General features: G+C 41.2%; 1 protein-coding gene across 9 annotated transcripts in view; it reads left to right on the forward strand.

Annotated features, from left to right (window-relative positions):
* The first annotated feature begins 226 nt into the window (after positions 1 to 226).
* The window catches only part of POLA1 (DNA polymerase alpha 1, catalytic subunit), a 300,112-nt gene continuing 273,807 nt past the window's right edge, over positions 227 to 26,531 (forward strand). For 5 of the 9 annotated variants that reach the window (XM_025276508.3, XM_044937314.2, XM_044937311.2 and 2 more), the window contains exons 1-15: positions 228 to 453; positions 5,224 to 5,348; positions 7,801 to 7,897; positions 9,298 to 9,378; positions 13,769 to 13,884; positions 14,615 to 14,677; positions 15,524 to 15,616; positions 16,062 to 16,149; positions 16,442 to 16,643; positions 16,732 to 16,910; positions 21,597 to 21,709; positions 22,801 to 22,917; positions 24,556 to 24,630; positions 25,513 to 25,651; positions 26,377 to 26,531. In XM_025276508.3, coding sequence (XP_025132293.1) covers positions 411 to 453; positions 5,224 to 5,348; positions 7,801 to 7,897; positions 9,298 to 9,378; positions 13,769 to 13,884; positions 14,615 to 14,677; positions 15,524 to 15,616; positions 16,062 to 16,149; positions 16,442 to 16,643; positions 16,732 to 16,910; positions 21,597 to 21,709; positions 22,801 to 22,917; positions 24,556 to 24,630; positions 25,513 to 25,651; positions 26,377 to 26,531 — 1,686 coding nt within the window. In that variant the 5' untranslated portion in view covers positions 228 to 410. Of the gene's footprint in view, positions 454 to 5,223; positions 5,349 to 7,800; positions 7,898 to 9,297; positions 9,379 to 13,768; positions 13,885 to 14,614; positions 14,678 to 15,523; positions 15,617 to 16,061; positions 16,150 to 16,441; positions 16,644 to 16,731; positions 16,911 to 21,596; positions 21,710 to 22,800; positions 22,918 to 24,555; positions 24,631 to 25,512; positions 25,652 to 26,376 lie in introns of all 9 variants that reach the window. The other 4 variants (XM_025276507.3, XM_044937315.2, XM_025276509.3 and 1 more) reach the window with 3 other exon arrangements.

Below are 26,531 nucleotides of genomic sequence, written 5' to 3' on the forward strand. Positions count from 1 at the left end.
GCCCACCCAGCTGCCGCCCGCGCCTCTTTTGTCGGAAAATCAACCCTCAGAACCAGGAAGCCCCTGCTCCAACGAGCCCAGATCGTTCCCTGGCAGTATGGGTGCGCCTGCGCAGTGAGTTTTCAGGTGGCTCTTTTTCAGCGCCCGACCGCTTCCTTTTTCTGCTCTCAACTGCCGACCCGCCCCCCCCTGCTCCGCTAGTTCTTTTCCCTAAGGGGTCATAACCGGGCGCCAAATGCGCGCCTGCGGGAAGGCAGAGGGTGGGGCGCCGCGCTTCGCGGCAAGTCAGCGGACTTTCGGGCGGAAGTCCGTAGCCTCTGGAGCCTCTGATTGGCTTTTTCGGTGATGTCTGTCTCGGCCCCCGCGCTAGTTTCGGGCTGGTTGGCGCGGAATCGGAAGACTCCAGCACCATGGCGCCCTTGCATGGCGAGGATTGCGAGCCCGGGGCGAACGGTGAGAGATGGTCCCGCGCGCAGGGTCCCGGGTTGGGAGTGCGGGGACTGTGGCATAATTGCGGGTTGTAGGAACTCTGTTTTATTTTTCCTCAGGAAGGCGCGCCCCCGGGTTGCTCCTCGGGTCACTTTGGGCGCGGACCTCGGACATCCAGGGCTGGAACCTATCAGGCCTCGGACAGGGCTTCCTTGCAGGGCCGTTGGGTCCTGTCAAACCCGAGTAACTCCCTGCGGGGTTTTTGTTTGGGAGGCTGCCTCACCACTGTCACTGCGGGTCTCCGCACTTGTCTGCCTCTTTATTTCTTCTGGTGACTCTCATCCCACGTGCTGGGCACACACCTTCACTACACTGACCCCGGTGGGACAGTCTTGACAAAGTATTTCTTTACTCCCGCTGGGAGTGGTGGGAAGGTTGTTACATGGTAAAGAAGCAGGAAAGAAAGCTGTCACCTGAAGATACAAACGCGTTTTGTCTTTTTTTTAGGTAATGAGTTTCTGCTTTATGCATTAACGATTTTTCTTTCAGGGTCTGTGGAAAGTTCTTAAAGGGCCGCATAGAAATAGTGCTCATCTAGTCATCTGAGGTGAAGCTTCTAAAAAAAAAATGCTTCAGTTTAGCAGCATTTCGCATGCCCTGTATATTACTCCGTTTTCAGTGGTAATCTTCTATTTCCAAAAATAGAATATAGAAATGTAAATGGATTTTTCTGATTTTTGAGCAGTGTGCAACTAACGTGTGACTTCACTTCAGTGAACTTCTAACTTAAAATCAGGTGCTTCACTCTCTCAGCTCAAGCGTCACATCTCCTATCACTCAAATACATCACCATTAATGAGAACTTGCGTCCTAATCAGATTCTTTTGCATTCCCCTAGTTGTGAATCACAGATTTCAATTTGTTCTTCTTGCCTTTCGCTTTTTAAGACAATTTGTTTTGGAGAGTCGACTAGCCTGGATTACAAATGGGATGTAGGATGTGAGTACGTGAATAGTCTTTACAGTCCTCCATCAGTGACATGCCACTAAACCCTTTCTTCACCCTAAAAACTGTTCCTCCTATGTGAACATCAAGAAATCACTCTTCGGAGGATACTGCAATCTTGAGATCCCTCTTAAGTCATGGTGTTGATTAAGTAGTGGCTGGGACTTGTGACTGGAATTTTTCTTTTCCTGCCAAGTTTGAAAGATTGTCACCAGAAAGACTTGCAGACTCTTGTCTGTCTGCTTTGGGGGAGGGTGGGGGGTGGGTACTCCAGATGTAATTGTGAACCAGATTTTTAAACTTCAGTAACTGGATTTTTTTTCATGCTAATTCTTTTTGGCTAATTTACCTACTTGAAGCATTGGAGACATATACCAAAAAGGAAAATTTAAGCTTTCCCTCCCCCTCTTAAGTGTTAGAAGGTGGGCTGGCAGTAAAAACTTGAAAGGCCTATAAATAGCTGTTACTGTATATGAACATGGATCAGGGAGAGTTTAATGATTTAAAAAAGCAGGTACAGTGTTCATTCAGCAAATATTTGTTACATACCTACCAGGTATAGGCATTCTATCAGGCTCTGGTGTTATAGTGGTAGGTAAGTTGGACATGCTTTTTGTCTATATGGAATTGAGATGGTAAACATGTAATTATATGTGGTGCTATATTGAGGCTTCCCTGAATAAGTGGCTTTGCTTTATTTTTGCTTTCTAGAAGCTAGACCCTGTTAGTGCTTAGTGTGGGGTGTTGGCGTATGTGTGTGTGATTATGCTGCATCTCTACACATACACATTAAATGAGTTTGTTCTGTATTGATGAGTACAAAATAAGCCAGGTATCTTCATTTAATTCTAAACTTTATAAAGCAGACATGATTATCCCCATTTCACATATGAGGACCCTGAGGCTGTGCATTAGTCTCAGTCATTGGGTGTACTCTATAGGAACCAACTCTAGTTGACTGAAACTGAACAGGAATTTATCAGAAGAGTATCGTGGTGTTCAGAACCTCTGGAGAGCCAGCCTCCGAGCAGTGTAGCTAGGAACAGTGCTTCAAATCATGCCCCCAAAGTGGTTCATTGAGGAGGTTACTGCCAACCATGGCAAGTACTTGAAGTTAGAGCCTTCAGGTACCCTGGGACATTGCTGGCACTGTTGTTCCAGGTACTCAATCCTCCTGTAGCTTTTGCTACTTCTAGAATCTTCCGTTAGTCCTCCCCCTTTCCTTGTCATGCTAGCTTCTGATTTAAAGTCTGAGCAGATGTTTGTAATTGGAGGACCTATTTTATATACCCATGCCCTAGCTGCAGGGGCATAAGGGAGGAGGGATTTCACAGTTTGAATATTGGGCAACTTAAAAAAACAAGATACCTGGCCACCATGGCTCAGAAAGGTTAACCGGTTGTCTCATGTCACCCAGTAAGTGGCAGAGCCTGGTTGTGTTGCTGCTTCTAATCTCCGTTCTCCTACTCTATCTATGCTCTCGTGTCCAGCTTACCTTCCACATTGACTTCCTCTTGGTTTCAGAATACGCCTTGCATTTTCATCCCTTTGTAGTTTGGCTCATGCCTTTTCCTTTGCTTGTGCCCCCTTGTTGCCCTGTACTCTGAGAGTGAAGTTCTATTCCTCTTTCTGTGTTGGAAACCTCCCCTTGTGAAGCCTTGTCTGATTTCCCAGGCAAAATTAATGGCTCCCTTTTCTATGTGTTCTCAGTACCGGGTTCTTACCTCTCATATGGCACGATCTTTATATGATGGTGGGAGCCTCAGGTCTTTTTGCTTTCCTTGACTGGGAGCCCCTTGAGAACTCGCAGCTTTGTCTTATTTTGTAATTGTACCCCAAACTCTTAGAGTGGCACGTCGTTGCCTGTGGAGTAAGTCTTTTTGAAAACCTATAGATGTTGTCAGGATAATCTGACAAAGGAGTCAGGGGGATCTTGAATGGAATACACTGAGGCCAGCTTTTCACTCCCAGGGGTCATGTTCAGTAATCTCCAAAACCTTGTTGTGTAGGTCCGCTTACAGTTTTTTGAAATCATTTGAGTGACACTCAAGATTTTGTGGCTGTCATCATTAAGTACCTGCATTCCTTAATGCTTTTCTGAAAATGGATTTAAAAGTCAAATGTGAAAGTCAAACAATAGACTGAGATATTATAGAGAGAGATTCCATTTCCAGAAAGCTAGAAAAAAAGTATCTACAGTCACCTTTAAGACAGGTGAACAACAACAGTTGAAACTATTGCAACAGTTGAAACTATTGTAACAGTTTATTGCCAGCACTTGGTACATGTTCTGTAAATTGCATCTTCTGTTTCAGTCAACACTTAGTCAAAGAGCTGAATGTTGTTATGAACATTCCAGTGGGGTTGGAGCTTTTAGGATGCCTGTTATCAATACTTCTCCTTTTCTGTGCTTACTTCTTTTTATAAAGTAATTAGCACCAAATACAATACAATATTCAATTTCACAGACATAGTGGCAGTCATGCTGAGCCTCAACTCGTGGCTGGCAGGTGGCTCTGTCTTGCTTGCTTTGGGTATTCATCAGCTGGCATATGAAAGTCTTCATTCTGTGGGTGGAATCTTTTCAGTAACTGTGTGAGGTGGTCAGTTTATGATGACCCAAAGTGTGCATAATTCAAAAGTTGAATGACTGACCAGTGAGGCCCTCTGGTACTTCATTAATTTTCCACAAAACACATTTTAATCTTTGTGTTTTTCATCCTCCTCCTCTAATGTCATAACCAGCAGCATGAGATCTGGAAATCAGTGATGGAATCAAGAATCTCCTCAGTCATCTTGGTTAAATTCTCCCAACCCCCAATTTACCCTTCCTTTGAAATTCTAGGCATTTTATCTGTACTTCTGTTGGGGCATGTGTTTCTTCTAAAAGTTGTTCTATAGTTAGTTGCTATTTACAGGCATACCTTGCTTTATTGTGGTTTAGATACTGCACTTAAAAAATTTTTTTTAACAAATTGAAGGTTGTGGCAACCCTGCATCAAGCAAGTTTGTTGGCACCATTTCCCCAACAGACTTCGCTTATTACTTCATGTCCCTGTGTCACATTTTGGGAATTCTCACATTTTTCAATATTTGTTACAGTGATCTATGATCAGGGATCTTGGATGTTACTACTACAACTCACTGAAGGCTCAAATTATGGTTAACATTTTTAGCAATCAAGAATTTTTGAAGATATAATGCTTTTGCATACTTAATAGACTATAGTGTAGTGTAAGCATAACTTTTATATGCCCTGGGAAATTTTAAAAAATTCACATGGTTCACTTGATTGTAATATTCACTTTATTGGTTATGGTCTGGAACTGAACCCACTAGTATCTCCGAGGTCTGCCAGGAATCTCCCCTGTCAGATTGTAAGTTCTATGAGTCTGGGGCCCTGTCTTATCTTTGTGTCTCTCAGAGGGGTAGGTAATTTGTAAAGAGCAGGTGCTCCTCAAAGCCTTTCAAATGTTGATTAATAGAATACAAAATGAATTGTCCTTTTATAATCACTTAATGGCCTGTCATTTTGCTTGGAAAGGTTATGGACTAGGCTGGTCTCCCTTGAGTGTCTCCAGGGGATATCAGTTGAATTTGGAATTTTTCTCCTAGAGGAAAAAAAATAACAGTTGCTTCAGCTGAGAATTTCCGCAGAGCCACAGGAGCTGCAGATTTTGTATAACATTGAACTTGTATATTAATACTGGCTAAAAACTGTTGCTTTGTTTTTAAGGGAAAATGGCTGACAATTTTGTAATGTCTCATATAAATTTGGCTTCTTTTCAGCTGTGTCAGATTCCAGGAGTTTTGTAGCTTCCCGATCCCGGAGAGAGAAGAAATCAAAGAAAGGGCGACAGGAAGCTCTGGAAAGACTGAAAAGGGCAAAAGCTGGTGAGAAGTATAAATATGAAGTAAGTAACCATTTTTTCCCTCTGTGATTCATCTAATTCAAGGCCTGTAGGTAATCTTATGTCACCTTTGTTGCTGATTAGAAATATGCATATATTTTAATTTTCTTGTAATAGTGATTTCTTAATCTCAAGCACACTTGGGCATGAGGCAGATTTACAGGTTTTGGGAGACTACTCACCCCTTAAAGTTCCTGTGAGTTACCTTACTGATGCTTTTAAAATCCTGAAATGAAAGTAGTCATGTTTTTTTTTGCCTTATTAAGTTCACTGCGTCTCTGCTGAGTTCCGTGGCTCTTTTGAGGGAACTTTGAGATGCTTTTGCTTTAACTTAGGAGGTGCTGAGCAGTGTAGCTGACTGAGCACTGCTTCTCCTTGGAGAGAACTGTACTTCGTAATCGCATATGCAAGGGGATCCTGGTGGGGGCTTGGACCTCCCCTCTGCTGTGTTCTGCGTGGACTGAATGTGCTGTCCTTTTGGCTCTTTCCTTCTACCCACTACTGATGGCCTGGTAAAAAAGCAGAGTGGCTGCCATCTGTATAACGTTGTCGAGCTTCACCTCCAGGGTGCTCCCTGAATATTAATGTCTTCATAGCCTCACGGCTGGAAAGCCATTAATTAATATGAGAAAATAATAATAATAACAGCAACTAATGCAGTTTTTTGGCTAACACTGTTCTAAGTGCTTTAACATGTTCCGTTCTTTAATCTTTCCAATAATCATCTGAAGTTAGACACTATGATTAACAGCATTTCGCATGGAAGGTATCTGAGGTCACAGTGGCAGAGCCTTGATTGGAACCCAGGCAGCCTTGTTTGAGAATATGCCTGTTAACCGTGGCCCATTCTGTATTGGGCTATTAAGCAAGTAGAAGAGGATTCTTGTCATTTGGCACCATTCCTTCAAGTTAAGGGAGTCAGCCGGATCATAAAGGGTTGCTAAAAGGATTACAGTAAATCATTGACTAAAGCATTTTTAATGTAGGTACTTCTGTAAAGGAGTTCTGTGGGGCATTTCAGATGTTGACACAATGTGACTGATTTCCCATTAATCACTGATGTTAATGGCATGGCTCTAAGAGTTCAAGCTGAGCAGTAGCAATGTTTTAGAGATCGAGTAAAAATGACTTTTTAACTCAAAATGATTTTTAAAAATAGTTTTCTGGTGTCTTTTTGATAGTCTGTAAATGAGTTGCTTAAATGAGAGGCAGAGTATGCCTAATAGACTTCAGGCAACAAAACTAACCTTGCCAGTTCCCTCTACCCTGGAAGAGAACATTGGTCAGGACAGTAATATTAGTTGGACCAGTTTGTGCTTGGGTTCTCAAAAAACTTAATTTGGTAGGGCAGGTAATTTCTGTTACCAAGTGATCAAAGGCCTAATCAGTATTCGCCAGTGATCCCTGTAGAGCAAATTAAACAGGAGGTGACAGCTCAGCCTAATCCTGCAATTACTATAATCCCTGTAGGTGTGGCAGAAATCCAGTCAACTCTGCCCATCAGGCTCTCAAAGCTCTGTGCCCAGGTGTTTTTTCCCCTAGAGTCTTAGGTCTTCAGATGGAGCTGGTCATTTCTTCCACCCCTCACTTGGAAATGCAGAACTGTCAAGAGAAGAGGGGAATTTTTAGCAGGGTATGTTTAAGTTCTTGATAACCAGCCCACCAAATTCTCACCTGGGACATTAATGGCCTGTCACCATGGCAGCTGTGGCAGTGGTGTGTGTCTCTCTGTGCTTTAACTGTGCTTAGGTGGTCTGCTCTCTTCATGTCAGTAGTTCGCGGAATTTTGACCTTCTGATGGTCAGGCAGCCTGTGTAATTACAGGTCTTGCCACTCTGCTCTTGCACTTGGTTTTTAACACCCCAAAATGGTTATGGATCAGTGGTAATACAAACAAGGATTACTCTAAAACCATTTGTAGTGCACCTGTAGGATATAGACTGTGTTTGTTTTCCTGGTTTTTGGAGGGGGATGGATGGGGGAGATTTTCCTTTGGAATTTCATTTGATCGGTTGAACAGTTATGGAGATTATTGTCTTTTTGTGGGGCACCATCAGCTAGCGGAAAGGGAGGCAGCATGTCTCACAGGTTTGCCAAGTACAGGAGAAACCAATCTTGAAATTACAAATGACTAATCCCCAAAGCAGCTAATGAAGAATTGGCTATAATTCAGTTTGTTTTTTATGAAGTAGATGAGTAATTGATGGTGTGACAAGTGTATTATGCTAATGGAATCATTTAATATCTTATGTTAACACCCACCTAAAAGGAATACTAAGTTAATTGATGTCTATTTAAGGAAAACCCTGCAGTGGTGTTGAATGTCAGAACTCATGATTTGGTTGCAGCTAACTCCTTCAGGCTGCCATTCCACTTTGAATTTGACAATTTTTTCATCAGAATTGTTTAACACTTTCACTCCACTTTGAGCTTTCTCAAACTTGTATGATGGCAGGTAGAGGACTTCACAAGTGTTTATGAAGAAGTTGATGAGGAACAGTACTCAAAGCTGGTTCAGGCCCGCCAGGATGACGACTGGATCGTGGATGACGGTATGTGGGAAGAAGCCACCTGCCAGACACTGTGTCAGTAGCTTTTCATAAGTTCTTATGTAACAAAGTTGCTTCTTTGCTTGGGCAGATAGATGTAAGGCACCTTTGGTTTGGATTTTTCTTAAATGCATGATTTGAGGGTGTGGAAGCAGAACAATGGAAAGTTTTATTGAGGGGCATTTTGGAGAAACCAGACATATACCTCAGACTATAGTATAAATCCTCCAGGAAGTGACTGTGTAGGAGTTTGGAGGAATCTCATACCTCTGGGCTGTCTCCATGTGATGGGGTAGAGGAAATATGTCATAGAATGGCTGTGAGGATTACACAAGACTGTACTCATGAAGAGTGACTTGGGCAGTGGAAAGCCCTGGGTAGACAGAGGCTGGTCCCCATGTTCTTATAGCCCTTGTGGAAAGCTCGGTGGTTCCTGTTTGTGGGATGTGACTTCTTGGGGGTGTGAGTGCCAACCACGCAGCAGAGAAAGGGGGTGTAGACTGTGCCTGCCACTGTTTATGTTCCTACTTCTGTAATTGAACTTGGCTCTATTCCCAACTTGAACTTGCAGACTAAGTTGCTTTTCTGGACTTCTGGTGATCTTGATTCTTTTTATTCTTCTGGTAGAGTAGAAGTCGGAGAAGGCAATGGCAACCCACTCCAGTACTCTTGCCTGGAAACTCCCATGGATGGAGGAGCCTGGTAGGCTGCAGTCCATGGGGTTGCAAAGAGTCGGACACGACTGAGCGACTTCACTTTGACTTTTCACTTTCATGCATTGGAGAAGGAAATGGCAACCCACTCCAGTGTTCTTGCCTGGAGAATCCCAGGGATGGGGGAGCCTGGTGGGCTGCCGTCTATGGGGTCGCACAGAGTCGCACACGACTGAAGTGACTTAGCAGCAGCAGCAGCAGCAGAGAAGAAGTACTGTAAAGCATCCTATTGTGGCAAACTTTGATCCTGTGGGCCAAATTATTTCCTAGTTAGCCTAAATAGGCATAATAAATAGCTGCTTATCCTTGAACAGCATGGGTTTAAACTGCTTGGATCCACTTATATGTGTGTGGCTATTTTTTGATAATAAATACAATAGTAATACACCATCTGTGGTTGTTTGAATCCGCAGTTGTAGTGGAGCTGTAGATACTGATGGCTGACTGTAAGTTATACGTGGGTTAACTACCAAGTTGTGTGAGGGTCAGCTGTATATCTTTTGGTTTTGACTCAGAAAACCTGTGTGAGGGCTGTGTTTCATCTGACTTTTGGTTGAACAGGATTCTGCTGCATTTTAAAATGATGTGGACCAGGAGAGCATCTGATTGGGGATTTTTGTTTTTTTGTCATGGGCAAAATATTGGCTACATTTAGAAATTTGATCCTAATATGAAATTTTGTTCCTGCAGATGGTATTGGCTATGTGGAGGATGGCCGGGAAATTTTTGATGATGACCTTGAAGATGATGCTTTTGATTCCCATGAGAAAGGTACCTGCATTTTGTTTTTAAGAGGGCCATTTTGAGATTTAAGGAATTGTCTAAAATTTCAGGTGACTTGGTACTTTGACACAGTTTCTTCAGGGAAAATGGACCTACCACAATTGTGTTTGAGTATAGAAAATGTTCTAATATTGAAAGTAGTGTAGGTATGTAGAAAATTAAACACAGAAAGCAAAAACAACCAGGAAATGAAGTATCACATCTCTCTATCCAAAGAGTTTAGTCTTACTTATTTTAGAATTTTCAGTGCTGTGGTCATTTTAGATTTGCTGATTTTGAGGGCTACAAGCATAAGTGATGTCTTTTCATTCCTGCTGAAGTTACTTAGGATTTTAGCTCTTTGATAGAAGCACAGTACAATAACAAGGCTTCGATTTTCTGTCAACTTGCTCTGTTTAATTGAAATTTAAAACGATATGAATGAATGTGTTATATTCTCATAGCTATCACAATCATTGGCAAAAAAAATTTTGAGTCAACAAACCCGATTTCGTTCCTGTAAAATGAGAGGCGGAAATTTTCTTCATATTTTTTTTTTTATTTAGTTCATTATTACCACCAAGTGATAGATCACTGGCCAACATTCTGTGGCTCACTTCGAGCTGGTTTATTTTAGAATAGCTTTACTGAGATATAATTAACATACCATACAATTCCACTAAAGTGAACATTTTAGTGGCTTTTAGTATAGTCACAGTAGTACAGCCATCACCATGATAACTTTCCTTACCTCAGAAGGAAATCATACCTGCACTATATAGCTCAAGCTAAGAATGGTAGGCTTTTACCTTTTTAATGAGTGTTTAAAAAAAGAAGAAAAGTGGAAAGAAGAATATGCAACAGCTTAAGAGACATGTGGCCACAAAGCCTGAAATCTGCTCTCTCACCCTTTTCAGAAAGTCTGGACCTTAATTTGTAGATTGTTGACATTTTGTAACATTTGTTTACTTTGTCCCTCTTCTACCTTCCCAGACATATACACACAGGCTTTGTTTTTGGTGAATTAATTGAAACTAAGTTGTAGACAGCATGACACTTACCTCTCCATGTTTCAGTGGTGATCTCATAAGAACAAGGGCTTGTCTCCTTAGCTGCAGTACCATTTTCATGATATTATCTAAGATTTTATCCTGATTAAGATCCCCCAGTTAGTCCAATAATACCTGTTATAGCTGTTTTTAGAAGTGCAGTCTCCACTTGGATTTTCATGTCTCTCTAGTCTTATTTAGCAGAGCAGCACCATCCCTCCTCTCTTCCCCATCTGGTCTTTCATGACACTGACATTTTTAAAGGGATAAGGGAATTCCTTGGCTGTCCAGTGGTTAGGATTTCACACTTTCACTGCCAAGGGCATGGGTTCCATCCCTGATGGGGGAGTAAGATCTAAGATCCCGCAAGCCACAAGTGTTTGGCCGAAAAAAAAACAAACAAACCCAAAAACCTACATAAACAAATAAATCAAAACAGGAGCTCTAAAATTGTGGAAAATTTTCATCTCAAATGTTGACTCCTGTTCTTTCTTTGTTTCCTGTTGTTCTTCTGTCTTATACCTCCTAATGTAGACTGGTGATATTAAAGCCCCTTAGTGAAGCCTTCCTTGCTAGTCAAACCAGTATTGACCTTCTCTTTTGAGGCTCTTTATTAGGACCTGAATTTTGTTTACTAAACATTTTGACCATTGCCTATATTTGCTCTTCAAACTGCTCCAAATGATCTCTTGACAAAATTAAATTCCCCTGTCTTATGTTTTCACAAATGTGCTATATCTTTTCATATTCTTAGGCACATTAAAAATATATAACAGAAAATTTATCATCTGTGACATTTCGTGCATCAACAGTGTTTGTACTCATGACCAGAACATTTTCTCATCCCAGATGGAAACCCATACTCATTAAGCAGTCATTCCTCAGTCTTCCTTCCCTCAGCTCTGGCAACTACTGATATGCTTTCTGTCTCTGGATTTGCCTGTTTTGAGTATTTCATAGAGTTGGAATTATGCAATATGTGACTATTTGTTTCTGGCCTGTTTCATTTAGCATAGTGTTTTCAAGGTTCATTCGTGTTACAGCGTGAATCAGTATTTCATTCCTTTTCAGGGCTACTATCAGATTGCAAGGATACTATCAGATTGCAAGGATAGACCACATTTCATTTATTCATTTATTAGTTATAGGCCACTTGGGTTGTTTCCTTCTTTCAATTACTGTGAACAGTGCTGATATGAAGTTTTGTGTACCAGTTTTTGTTTGAACACTTGTTTTTAATTCTTTTGGGCGTATGCCCAGAAATGGAATTCTGTATACATATTTTAATTTCCTTTTCTTTCTTACACAAAAGATATTTTCTGTAGATGCTTTTGTACTTGGCATTTTTTCACTTAAGAAGATATCCTGAAAATCACTTCATATCTGCACTTAGAGAGCGTTCTTCCTTGCTTGCTCATTTCTGTATGGCTGCATAGTATTCCATCAATGGTTGTACCATGGTTTGTTCAGATGGTTTACTTGAGTGGACATTTAGATTTTCAGTAATTAGCTCTTGCAGATGATACCACATTGAATAACTGCATACAGTATTTTCCTCAGGGAAAATTTGTAGAGGTGGGATTGCTGGCTTAGAGAGTACATGCACATAAAGTTTCATGAGATAGTGCCAAATTCTTGTCCATAGGAATTGTGCCATTTTACACTCCTGTGAGCAACATTTGAGTGTCCATTTAGACACCATGGCCTCGCCAAGAAAATGTATTGTCAAGCTTTTAAAATTTTTGACCCTCTAATATATGAGAAATGACATTTGCATTTCTTTTACACATGAAGTTGGGCATCTTTCATAAAACTTCATAGTTATATATTTTTTAACATGAACCATGTGTTCATGTTTATTGCCCACATTCCCTTTGGGTTCTGCATTTTTTTTTTTTAATACCAGTGAAGTTGTTTTTTTCCTCTGCAAAACATATTGCAAAAATTTTCTCCTCTTTGGTCTTTAAACCTGTTTCTGATATAATTGCATTTATCATTCCTTTCTTTTTTCTTGCAGATGGATTTTGAATCATAGTTAGAAAGACTTTCCCCACAGCCAGGTTACAAGGAATTTGCCTTTTTTATTAAAGTACTTGTATAACTTCATTTTAAAAATTTTGACCTGTGATCTGTTTGGAGTTCACCTTGTGATTTGCAGGATCTTAGTTTCCCAACCAGGGATTGAACCCGGACCCCTGGTGGTGAAAGTACTGAGTCCTAACCACTGGACAACCAGGGAATTCTCCCGTATGGTGTTTATACTGATTTATTTCTTTACAAATGGGTGAAAGTGTTAATAGCTCAGTTGTGTCCGACTCTTTGACCCCTTGGACTATAGCCTGCCAGGCTCATCTGTCCATGAAATTCTCCAGGCAAGAATACTGGAATGGGTTGCCATTCCCTTCTCCAGGGGCTCTTCCCAATCCAGGGATTGAACCCAGGTCTCCTGCATTGCAAGCAGATGATTTACCATCAAGCCACCAGGGAAGCCACAAATGAGTAGCCAACACTATGAAAACGTTCATTTTTTTCTCAGTGATTTGAGATGTCGCTTTTATTCTGTGTTAAATTTCCATAAGTAATTTGGGCTTTTTCTGGACTCCATATTGTATTTCATCTGGTCTGTTTGTCTATTCGTATGCCACTACCACACTATGTTATCTATTCACTCTGGGTCTTTTGTAGGTGCAGGCTGCTCTGGGTTGAGTCAGAAAGCGAGAGTAAAATTGACAGTAGTAGAGGAGTTTGCAGGTAGTTTCTACATGCCCAGAAGAGAAAACATGGCACAAGTTGTTCTTTATGGAGCAAATGTCTGCATGCTGTTTAGTGTTGCTGGGACCTGTTGTTACATGTCCAGTTACTATTGCTCATAAAATGGAAACTAGGATGCTACAATATCACAACCGGTAGTCTTCTTTCTTCATAGTTCAGTTTTCTTGTCAGGGTCAGTATCACACTAAAATGATGATCTCATGAAGGCTGCAAAGCTAATCCCCTGGTTCCAGAGGAGCTTGATCTTTTTATTTCTATGGGAAAATAAACCCCACCTTTTAAAAAGCTTTCTTGTTCACATTAACAATAACGATCAAACAGCCTCAATAACTCATCTTGATATTTTACTGGCCTTTCTTCCATTTTTATAGTAACATTCAGTCCAAGTTTCCCTGAATTCAGCCTATTTAAAAGATTATTTCCTATGTACCTTGCATAAAATTTCAGTTTTGTGTTTTGAATTTTTAACATTTTGCTTGTCAGAGTCTCATATACAGAGGGCAGGTGACCATGCTTTTTTTGGTTTTCCATTTTGATTTTTGCTGTTGCGTGTTTCTAAATAAATTCTCTTCCAACAGGAAAAGATGATAAAGCATGCAACAAAGATAAGAGGACTGTCAAGAGGGCTGCTGTGACAAAACCGAACAACATCAAATCAATGTTCATTGCCAGTGCTGGGAGGAAAACCGTAGATGTGAGTCTCATGTTTTCTTATATTTGCCTTTTCCTTTGTGCAGCAAAGATTCCTGTTTGTTCATAGTTTACCTTTTTTGTCAGATTCCCCGTAGCTCTAAACAAATGATCTCCTGAAGGCTGCCAGGCTAGTCCCCTGGTTTCAGATGAGCTTGATCTTTGATTATATTTAACATTTGATTATATAGATAATAGATGCTCAGTATATTATTGTTTTGTTTTTTATTTTTTATATATTTTTTGGTCACACTGCATGGCTTGTGGGGTCTTAGTTCCCTGAACAGGGATCAAACCCAGGCCCTCTCAGTGAAAGTACCACGTCCTAACCACTGGACTGCCAGGGAGGTCCCAATATGTTTGAACTCAAATATTTGAGTATTACTTTCCCAGTCTCAGTCACTAAGTTCAGTGTAGATTTCTAGGTAGATTGAGGCATCTCCTATCTCAGTGGTTGTGACTTGGAGATAAAAGAGAAAACCAGAAAGCTGAACTGACTGTGTTTATTTTGGTGATTAGCAGGAGGATTATGGAATAAAGCAGAAAACAGAGGGCAGGGGCTTGGGGTTTAGGAGTTATGTTCAGGTCGGTCATGGTAAAGATCTGTGAATAGTAGAGAAGTCCTCAGAGTGAGGGTTGAAGAATGACTGGCCGGGGTCTTCCTTTCCCTGATCCTTACTCTGAAAATGTGAAGTGCAGAACTTTCTCATTCTCTCTGCCTTTTTAATTTCCAGAAAGCTGTTGACTTGTCCAAGGATGATCTGTTAGGTGACATTCTACAGGACCTGAACACTGAGGTAAGTGAATCTCTAGGAGTTGTCAAATATTCAGGTGGACATGGGCTGAAGAAACAATTTAGTAATTAATATGAAACAGACTTAATTGCTAGAATACGCAACAAAATCCAGTGACAACCCCACCACCAAAACCCCAGCCAAAACAAACCTCCAAACCAAAAGCAGCCCTTCAAATTGGTTTCTTCTCACCATTTTAGGTGAATAGTTTCTAGCCACTCTAGGCTCTGCTGACTGTGGATTGGGCTGTGTGGGGCTATGTTTGAGGTAGTCAGAATACACACGAGTCAGTGCTGAGAAGGCACGCTGCTTGCGCTCAGTTGCTGCCGTGTATGTGCCTGAAATAGATTGAAGCCTGTCAGGCGTGAGATCCTCGTCCTGAATTCCAAGTGGGGGTGAGGGAAGAGTTGGTGAGCTGTCCCTAGTACAACTCAGACAGGTTCAGCTGTACTGGAATTTACAATTGGGCTGTTTTACAGCAAGACTGAACTCTCAGTTAGAGATGTGCTTCTTTCTAAGTGATCCTCAATTAAAATCACTAACCAACACTGTGTAGTTAGGGCTTGACAGTTTTGGAAATGTAATATTCTGGAAGGGTAAGGGAGAAGTATGTTAAGTTTTAAAAAGAAAAAAAATTGATGAGGGGTGGAGTCAGTATCTATTCTGGTTTTCTAGTGAGTCTGTGGTATTGTTACTATAGTAACCTCACTGCATGAACATAGATCTGTGGGGGGAGCAGGGAGGGAAAAAAGTGCTTTGCTCATTGGGCTTCATTGGGGGAAGAAATGTACTTTTTGTGTCTTGTGGTAAAACAAGCATGGCAGTGAATGTCTGTCTACCCCCTCCTAGACACCACAAATAACTCCACCACCTGTAATAATACCAAAAAAGAAAAGATCCAGCGGAGCTTCACTGAATCCTTTCTCTGTGCACACCCCCAAGGTATAGTGTGTGGAAATACCTTCAGTCTTGATTTACATTATTGCTTAAAACTTAACATTGTTGCTTTTCTATGTGAGTGAAATGCCTTTGAATTTGTTCTTGTTTTTGTTTTTAATTAGGACTCCTGTTTCATTATATAGTTTCATACATTTCAAAAATAGCATGTGCCTGCTTTTTTCATAGTAAATTTTGTAGTAACTGGTATGTGTTTATTATAGGTATTACAACTGTGCTAAATGCAATCATTTTCTTCCTGGAAACAAGTGTTTTTTTTTTTTTTTTCCCCTGTAAACCTAGGTAACAGTAAAATAATTGAAGCTGTTACATTAATAATACATAAAATCGTTTTATAAATGGGAACTGTCATTATCTCTGGTCAGGGTAGGACAGTTGCATATTTTTAGTATGCAGGTCTAACTGACTAAACATTTAAAAACATTGACAGGCAGTTCCTTCAGGAAAAACCACTCCCCCAGCCTCAAGGAAAGAGCCTTCATTAACTCCTGCTCCTCTTACATGTGCTGAATTTGCTGGTAAGTCTGCTGTCAAGCAGAATTGCAAGGGTGTTAAGCAGTTGCACAGTGCTGTCAAAGATGGAGGCCCCATGAAGGAGGAAGTGGAAGAGAAATTGAAGGGCTTGCAGTAGGCAGTTTCCCTGAGAAAGGTTTGAATTCATAGCAGGAAAAGTTAAAAACATCCAATTTGGGAATTGAAGAGCAAGGCAAATAACACGTGGGCCAGGGGTAGTCTGCTGTTGCACCGTTGGGGAAGCTTTTGTGCTTGCTGGCAGCAACACGTGATGGGAATGTGTGACGCCACCCTCAGGAGAGCCCGGGCCGCCACTGTGTACAGATGACAAGGAGGAGTCGGGAGCAATGGAATTTGAAGATGGCGACTTTGATGAGCCCATGGAAGCTGAGGAGGTGGATGTGGAGCCCGTGGCTGCCAAGACTTTGTGCCAAGAGAGGGAGCCAGCAGAGGAGGCAAAACACAAGGCTGATTCTGGGAAAGGGACCACATCCTCCTCGTAAGAGCATTTTATGACTTCTCGGCCAAGTAGCGCTATACTTACTCTGTTGGATTTTGTAAGGTTTTTGAAAATGTGATTTTTGCAGAGCAAGTTTTCTCCCAGATGTCTCTTGTTGGGACATGGATCAGGAAGATGACAGCAGTTTCTCAGCCCTGGAAGTTCAAGTGGATTCCAGTCACCTCCCACTGGTAAAAGGAGCTGATGAGGAACAAGTCTTTCAGTTTTATTGGCTGGATGCTTATGAAGATCCGTACAGCCAACCAGGTAATCATATATTTACATACAGTAACTCAATGTCTTTAACACAGAATGGCACCTTCTCCTGAAGTGCTTTAGTGATTGTAATTGGCACAGGCTCTGCCCTCATGTACATAGTAAGAGAACAACACTCACTTACTGTAAAGTTCGTGAGTCACCTGGATGGAGAGAGTTTGTGGTGTGAATAATCTTTACAGACTCTTATTCCGAAAACTGGTTATTTGTAGTTTCGCAGTGTGTGCTTGGAATTCACCATCGATGTATCTGAACATATTGGAATGCACTTAAAGTGAAATCAATCACTAATTGGTTCCTTCAGCAGTGTGAACACCTGCTACATGCCAGGCCCTGAGATGGGGTGAACAAGCTGGGCAAATTCCCTGTCCTGGTGGAGCTTTCATTCTAGTGGGGTAAAGGCAGTTATTTGGGGGGTGACCAGGGAAGGCCTATCTGAGGAAATGACCATTGGGCTGGGTTTTGAGGTATGTTCAGAGCTGAGGAAAGAGTATTTCAGCCTGAGGAACCCAGAAGTGCAGAGGCCCGGGGAGAGAAAGGAGGAGACCTGAGTGGTTGTAGCAGAGTAGTCAGATGACAAGAGTGGCTGGAAATCAAGTTGGAGAAAAGGCAAAGGCTGGACAGTGAGGGACCTTGAAAGCTGCGTTGAGGAGTTGAGACCTTACTTTAAGAACAGTGGCAAGGCAGGGGAGGATTTTCAGTGTGGGGTGCAGGGGTAAGGGTAGAGTGGGGCCATGATTGGGTTTACATTTGAACAGGAACCATGTGGTTTATATGGAGAAAAGCCTGCACGTGTGTGGATGTGGCCAGGGCCAGAGTAGGGAGTGTAGAAGACCTGAAGCTCAGTCTATCCAGGGCAGGTGTGGAGAAGGAGAGAAGTCAGTTCTTTTTACTTATACTTTGACATGAACTTGATGATGGATGGACGTGGCGTTTGAGAGAAAGGAGGAATCAAGGCTAAGTTGCAGGTCCTCCTCTGAATGAACTTTTATTATGAATCCAGACTCACAGAGAGCCAGGAGGGCTCCCGTTTCCTCTGTGCTATTTGAGCCCTTCTGCACTGTGGGGCCAGGCAGGACAAGGCATGTCAGATTCAGAAAAAAGACAGTATACACCCTTAAACAGTTGCCTTTATTCAGATCCATATCTGAATCGAAGGGCAGGTACAAACTGAATCTTTCCAAATGGTTTCTTGAGGACTAAGTATTAAACTGTCAGACTTGGAGCCAGATTTACCACCGAGATACTCAGGGATTGGCTTGCACTGGGAAAATGGTACTGGTCTCTTGGGAGGTGGCAATATTAATATGCTCCACTTATCAAAGAGCTGAAACTTGCACAGCTGCTTGAGTAGCAAACTGCCGTGTGTTCGTTGCTCAGGTGAAGATGTCAGCAGTCTTAGAAATGGTATCTCATCTACTTAAGCTCTAGGGCAAGACCATTTGGTTAGATGCTCTTACCTCTTTGACTGTTTTGTAACTTGCTGGTGCCAGGTGGGCTGGCAAGTGTGATTTCATGAGGCTTTGGAAATTAAACCCAGGACGGCTCTATTGTACAGCTTCCAGGGACCTCCCTGAAGCACAGCCTCATAGCCAGTGCTCTGGAATTGGATGAATGGTGGGCCTGCCTATCCCGGAGCCACCCCCCTGTGCCTTACTGTATCCATTCCTTGCAGGATTTTATTCCCTGACTTGATTCATGGTCCCATCAAAACCAGAAATCTGAGAGCCCGCCTTGAGTCCCCTCCCCTCCTTACTTTCCTCACCAAGTCTTACTCATTTTCTCCTCCTAAACTAGACAAGCTATCTTCTCACAACTCCCACCTTTGAGCCCTTCCTGCTCCCAACACCAACCTCTTCATTGATTCCTCAGCTGTCATCCCTCACATGGCGACCTGAATGATGGCTTCGGACATCAGTTCTTCAGTATAGAAAACCCACAGTGGCTGCTGCATGCAACTTACAGTCCAAATTCCTTAACAAGGCTTCTCTTGCCTGCTGTGTGGGATTTCTGTGTCCTAGAATAGTCTGTACCTGCTGCTCTTTATACCATATCCCTTTCCTTCCTCACCTGACTCCCCCCACCCCCAGTATTGTCTCCTGGAATTTTCCTAGTTCTCCAAACTGGCCTAAGAGCCCCTTCTGTGACCCCCATCATACCCCAACCATAGTCATGGATGAGCCTTTTCAACCACTATTGGGAAATACTTCACAGTTGAAAGAGGTATCAGTCTGTTATTGGCCTGTCTTCTTATTGCTAGGTTAAAAGGAGATTTCTAGTGCTGCAAAAGGTGTCAGAGATCATCATCTCTAGTTATACACTTAAAGCAGAGGAAGCTGAGGCTCCAAAAGATAAAGTGGAGAGGGCTCAGTTGCAGAGGGCTCAGCTTCGCACACGCAATCCACTCTGTGATTCCATGGTGCTTCTGAAGTTTTGTCCTCTGTGATTGATGCCAACGGGTTAAATAAGATGGCTTAAAAAAAAAAAAGTCCTGTAATCTCAGAGGGTTGAACAGTTTCATCTTGATAGCAGGTAATGATCACTGAGCCTTGCTGAAATCAATGCTGCTAATAAAAACGAAGTACTCCCAAAGACCCTGTTATTGTTTCTCACTTTCTTACAGATTCTAAGTAAATCAGTTGTTGCTGAATGCTCCATAATTATGAAAAGAATCTTACTCTTTGCATATGGGAAGATATCCTGTCTTCATTATGACTTTTTCAAGGTTGAATAATCCTGACTGCACCTGGCTTCAGCTAGTAACTTTAAGGGGAATGTAATCTTTGTTTACCATGATCTTTTTGTGGCAAATGAGGCATAAACAGTGTCAAATGTGTTGCATGAAGTGTGATATTAGTTTGACTGTAAAATGAGCTATTTGAATCTTTGAATTCAATATTAGGGTCTTTATTTTTCTTTGCATAGAATTTTGTTTTTTCGTCTCTAACTGTTGTGAGGATGACTTTTTAATTTTCTGAGCTACTGTGACTTTTTTCTTTTTTAATCATCCTCACAGTCCTCCCTTCCCTCTCCCCTATCTTCCCCCCACCCCCGCCTCTTTTACCCCAGCTGAAAATTACACAACTCTTCTAAGAATTTTAATCATCTGGAGAAATGAGAATTCTTAGGTGGTCTTATTTCTACTAGAACATGTGACAAAAGGAAGCACTGATGAACTATCTTGTGAAACTGGAGCAATTGGCCTTGTGAACAGTAGCCTTTGCTTGTGCCAGAATTTTCTTAGTGTCTCAGGCAAGTGGCCCTGTTGAATGGCTGTGTTGATGGCTGCTGTCTAATTATTCACAGAGCCCATTATTTTGCATAGTGGCCATCTTTTAGGTTGACTGTCAAATCTCTGGAGTCCTTTCTTTTTTCCCAACCTTTTATTTTATATTGAAAGTGAAAGTGAAGTCTCTCAGTTGTGTCCGACTCTTCGCGACCCCATGGACTGCAGCCCACCAGGCTCCTCCGTCCATGGGATTTTCCAGGCAAGAGTACTGGAGTGGGGTGCCATTGCCTTCTCCGATTTTGTATTGAGGTATAGCCAATTAACAAACAATGTTGTGACAGTTTCAGGTGAACAGTGAAGGGACTCAACCATACGTATACATGTACCCATTCTCCCCCAAACACTCCTCCCATCCAAGCTGCCATATAACATTGAGCAGAGTTCCCTGTGCTGTACTGCAGTTCCTTGTTGGTTATCCATTTTAAATATAGCAGTGCAGAGTCATTTTTTGATGGCTAGTTTTGATGAACAATGACTTGATGTCCAGAAAGGCTTGGTCTATTTTATGGTGTACATCAATTAGGGATCTCAAAAGGAGCTTGTCTCCTGATTTGGTTCCTAGACCATTTGTTAAACTGAAATAGGAGAGAGAGGAACAATACAAATGCTTTCCAGCCAGATGTCTTTGGTAGTCTATGAAGTAGAAAGGGTGAATTAGGAGATAATAGTTGAGCTCTGAGATATTTACTATTATATGGAATAGGATATGAGATCAGTTATGTTTTTCCAAAACACAATTTTATGTACAGAAGACTACTGATATACCATACATAGTTATCCTTACATAGAAATGTTAGTTTTTGTTGGTAAGTACAAGTGCTGAAAAGGAATTTAGTATTCTCAGAGTTCTTACAAGAGGTTTAAATAGATTTGTTGGAGAATAGTTTGCTTTTTTCATTTCTCTTAATCTGGGTAATCCTGTTCTAGGGAAAATGTTTTCCCCCCTACACTGATCTAGGATGTCTCCCTAGTTTTCGAGGTGTGTCTGCATTGAGGTGGCATGTCTTTCTAATTCCCCAGGGGTTTCTGCACTGACACAGGGTGTCTACTCAGACCTGGGATGTCGCCCTGATAGCTGAGGCTTGTCTGCATTTATCTGGGATGTTTCCCTACTTCTAGGGCGAATGTTTCCACCAAGTTAGATCCTCACTCTATTCCCTGTCGCCCCAGCGGTCCCAGGTTTTACTGGTGTGATATTGCCATACAGCATAGGTACTGAGTAAAGGAATTGGTCTTTGAGATTAGGCAGTGGATACAAATTTGATGCAGAAAATGACTTAACATGAAAGCATACATGTGTGGACACATTCAGTGAGCTTTTATGTCATCCCTTTAATGTGATATAATTGAAATGTTTACTGTTTCATTATTTTTACTTATTCTTTCAGGTGTGGTATTTCTGTTTGGCAAAGTCTGGATTGAATCTGCTGAAACCCACGTGAGCTGTTGTGTCATGGTGAAAAACATTGAGCGAACGCTCTGTTTCCTTCCCCGTGAAATGGTAACACTTAAGTACATAGCTTTAAATTCCAAGTGCATTCATTCTATCTTCTGCCACCAACCTGGTCCTTCAATAGGGCTGAGACTTATCTACAATCTAGATGGTCCTTTGTTTTTTAAAAAATACTCCTGGTTCTTAGTTGTGGCATATGGGATCTAGTTCCTTGACCAGGGATTGAATCCCAGGCCCCCTGCATTGGGAGATGGAGTCTTAGCCACTGGACCTCCAGGGAAGTCCCTTTATGGTCCTTCCTTATTGCCTGCCTTATGACCCCCTGATAGTCAGCAGCTCCATTAGACATTTGGAAAAGTGGGGAAATTGAGTAAAATGCTGTGTTTCAACTTGTTAGAGCATCAAAGTGCCTGAGTTTCAGTATATAAAGCTGTCTATCCCTCAACTCTCCGTTTGCATAATTATCGGGGTTGAGAATATATGGCTCTAAAATAGGACATGACATTTGGCCCAGTTTTCATGCTTTTGCTATTTCCTCCACAGCCATTTGGTGGCTCAGAGGTTAAAGCATCTGCCTGCAATGCGGGAGACCTGGGTTCGGTCCCTGGGTCAGGAAGATCTCCTGGAGAAGGAAATGACAACCCACTCCAGTGTTCTTGCCTGGAGAATCCCATGGACGGAGGAGCCTGGTGGTCTACAGCCCACGGGGTCGCAAAGAGTCAGACATGACTGAGTGACTTTACTCACTCACTCACTCCACAGCCATTTAAGAGTCAGTTCCATTTGCTGACCCTTTTTATTTGGCCTTAACATCCACACTCCCCTCTCAGCCCCAGCCCCTCCCCATCTCAGTTGAACTGTGAAGCATTTTGGTCAAGATTTATAACATTATTCTCCCATTTTGTAGGATTGGTCATCTTTATCTCTAGTTTGCTTTTATGATGTCATTGGAAGGAATTGGGCACTGGATTTAGTATATTTTTGGGTCTATTTGTATTTTTGAATTCACCCTGTTCTGTTAGATGTTTGAGTGGGTAAAGATGAAAATTGATTTAGACTGGGTTTCTGGTAGTCAAGAAGATCTTATTTACAGATACTTTTTTCCCCTCCCCTTGCCTGCCCTCTCCATGGGAAAGCAGAAAGTTGATATAAATACGGGGAAAGAAAGTGGAACTCCAGTTACCATGAAGGATGTTTATGATGAATTTGATGAGAAAATAGCAGCAAAATATAAGATTATGAAATTCAAGTCCAAGGTTTGTATTTGGTGATAATTTTTTCAGTTCTGTGTATTAGTTGTTTGTTAGTTTCCTGATTTATGGAAATTTCATAGATACCAATATAAAACCAATATGTTAGATGCATAAAAACAGTTTTGTCTTTCTCTTTAAACTGTAGAAAATAATGTTCATCAGTTTGAATAAAAAGGTAACATGTAGTAAAGTAATGGCTTCCAATACTTGAAGCATATCTTGTCTTCTTATTCTGAAATGGAGGAGAAACTGTTCTCATTTTGTTTATATTGGTTTATTGCTAAGTTGTCTTGGTCACAAGGTTAAATCTTTAAAAGTCAGGAACTGTGATGCTATTTCTGATAGAATAAAGTTCTTCTATTCATGTGATACATATTGATTAGTTAGTTGTCTTGATTGTAGTGAGATATTGATGCCCTTGGCCATAGTTGTAGGGCTGTAACTCCCTCAGGACACTGGCTATTAACAGTGTTTGTAATAAAGGGAGGACTGAGTTGCTGAAGATGAGGCTAACTGAACTATTTGAGCTTTGACTTGTGGCTGATGGATCAAGTCTCTCTAAAGTTCTAGAAGCAATGTGATGTAATGGTGAAGAGTGTAGGGACTGGTGCTTTAAGTGCTAGCTCTACCACATCCTGGTCTGTGACCTTGGACGAGTGCTGAGTGACTTCTCTGGGCCTCTTTCTTCACCTGAGAAATGGGGCCCTGTTTCAAGAGCTGTTGGAAGAGTAAAGTCAGTTAATTGATATTGGATCAGTCCTTGGTGTATATAGCAAGCACTCAGTACATGTATGCTGTAATTATAATGTTTATTACTAATTTTTCTAGCAAGATGGAGTTGCTTAGTATCAGTTCAGTTCAATTCAGTCGCTCAGTCATGTCCTACTCTTTGCGACCCAATGAATCACAGCACATCAGGCCTCCCTGTCCATCACCAACTCCCGGAGTTCACTGAGACTCATGTCCATCGAGTCAGTGATGCCATCCAGCCATCTCATCCTCTGTCATCCCCTTCTCCTCCTGCCCCCAATCCCTCCCAGCATCAGAGTCTTTTCCAATGAGTCAACTCTTTGCATGAAGTGGCCAAAGTACTGGAGTTTCAGCTTTAGCATCATTCCTTCCAAAGAAATCCCAGGGCTGATCTCCTTCAGAATGGACTGGTTGGATCTCCTTGCAGTCCAAGGGACTCTCAAGAGTCTTCTCCAATACCACAGTTCAAAGGCATCAATTCTTCGGCGCTCAGCTTTCTTCACAGTCCAACTCTCACATCCATACATGACCACAGGAAAAACCATAGCCTTGACTAGACGGACCTTTGTTGGCAAAGTAATGTTTCTGCTTTTCAGTATGCTATCTAGGTTGGTCATAAGTTTTCTTCCACGGAGTAAGAGTATCAAAGAGTAGCAAATGATTTAGTGCATCAACATTGTAAACATTTTTAATGTTTCATTGCTTCTCTTGAATGCAAATATATCTACATTCTCTAGTGTCCCACAGAAGTCTTAAACATTTTGTCACTAGGTATTTTTCATCCCAGATGAAAGGGGGGGGGGAGATGCTTTTTTTGGTATATTTAATGCTTGTCAATTTAATATTTGAAGTTTCTTTGTCTTAATGATTTTTAACTATCAACTTACCCAGGTAGTGGAAAAGAACTATGCTTTTGAGATACCTGATGTTCCGGAGAAATCTGAATACTTGGAAGTTAGGTACTCGGTAAGTCAAATAAAGAAAATGAATGGATTTGGGTTGAAAATGGCATTTTCCTATTTTTGAGTTTTCAGCTGGCTTTTAATTAGGAGTACTGGCAGGGCTCTTCAAACTCACAGTTCACTGAAGTGAACTTATAGTCATGAATAATTAAAATGAATTGAAATATGTAGACTATGGGTTATATTGCTTTTCTCTGCTTTCAAGTATGCATTTGTAAAAAGATAAGTTGAAATGACACAACTGTTTGTCAAGTGGAACGAATGCACAAGATGGAGTTGAACATCATTAGTCTGTTGAAGTGTCCGTCTGAGCAGTGAAAAGGTGAGAGGAGAGCATCAGTAGTGTTGCCGTAGTGCTGCTCTTGCTCCCGTGACAGACAAGGTCACTGCTGCAGGTTGTTAATTAACTGGACCTTAACCTCTCTTTACTTCCGTTCTAGTGTTTTGATCTCATGATGTTGGAAAAGGGAAACTTAAGATTTGTCTGACAGTGGTGTTGTAAAGCACCATGGAAGCATTTTGAATGATTCTCACTCCCTTGCTTTCATTCTTATAATGGAGTTGTACTTACTTAGCTATTCGTCAGTAAGGCATATACAGCTTTGGACAGAAATCCTCTTTTTAGGGAGCTTCTTGGCCCATTTTTCTTCTAATGGGTGTCATCAAGATGCATTATTTTGTCATTGTGATTTGTTTTTGTTTTGTGCTGTGAATTGTTTTGGATTTCATATGTGGGAAATTACATTTCATATATATCAAAGAGGTTTCTTCCGGTGGTTCATAGAGAGGCTTTTGTTTATTTCAAATACAGAGTTTGGAAAATGTGAAGTAATAGTTTTAAGCAAAAAAAAAAAAAAGATTTTTTTTTTTTCTTTGCCTTTTTCAGGCTGAAATGCCACAGCTTCCTCAGGATTTGAAAGGAGAAACTTTTTCTCATGTATTTGGGACCAACACATCCAGCCTGGAACTGTTCTTAATGAACAGAAAGATCAAAGGACCTTGTTGGCTTGAAGTGAAAAATCCACGTAAGGAGACATTTACTTTCAGAATGCTCAGTAAATTGCTGATAGATGTGGTTTTTAGACGTTAAAGACTTGGGCTCTTAATTTCAGTGTGACCACTTCCTTTTTTATGTTTGTTTCTTTAAGATTTTCCTTGAGGTATGTTTGAAATCACTCTTGTTTTGATGCTTCACATTTTAATGGGAGGGAGACCTTAGTTAAACTAGACAGACATTCGGGCATGTCCTTCATTCTGTTGCTATCATTGTGGCCTTCCGACCTGGCTGACATGGCCCAGCTGTTCAATATGGTGAACTGCTTACTTCTGAAGGAGCGAAATTTCACTGCCCAGTGTGGCTAGTGTGTGTATGGTCTCTTACCTGGTGTTTTTCAGTATTTGCATTTATGATACTCTGTTTTGTCTTCATAAATTTCTTAAAACTTTTTTTTGGATTCCTCTAAGCAGTGTTTTTGTTCTTATAAACCTCTTTGAAGTCTTGGATTTTTTTGAAAAGTCTGATAAAGCTGTGGACTTTCTTCTCAGGAAAATGAACATGTGTGTACATACACACACGAAGATTTGTATACAATCCAATAATGTGGTTTATTTTTAGTTAGATGTTATTATAAGACCTTCTTAGTAGAAGGTAGGATTGAAGACCATCTCAGTTAATTACAGATGTCTTAATTATAATGGCTTTTCTTTTTCAGCAAATAGCTATTGATTTGTTGTATCTATTCTTTTTCAGAGCTCTTGAATCAGCCAATCAGTTGGTGTAAAGTTGAGGCAATGGTCTTGAAACCGGACCTGGTGAACGTAATTAAGGATGTTGGTCCTCCTCCAGTTGTGGTCATGTCTTTGAGCATGAAGACAATGCAGAATGCAAAGACACATGAAAATGAG

Source organism: Bubalus bubalis, chromosome X, assembly GCF_019923935.1.
Source record: "Bubalus bubalis isolate 160015118507 breed Murrah chromosome X, NDDB_SH_1, whole genome shotgun sequence".
NCBI classification, from domain to species: Eukaryota; Metazoa; Chordata; class Mammalia; order Artiodactyla; family Bovidae; genus Bubalus; species Bubalus bubalis.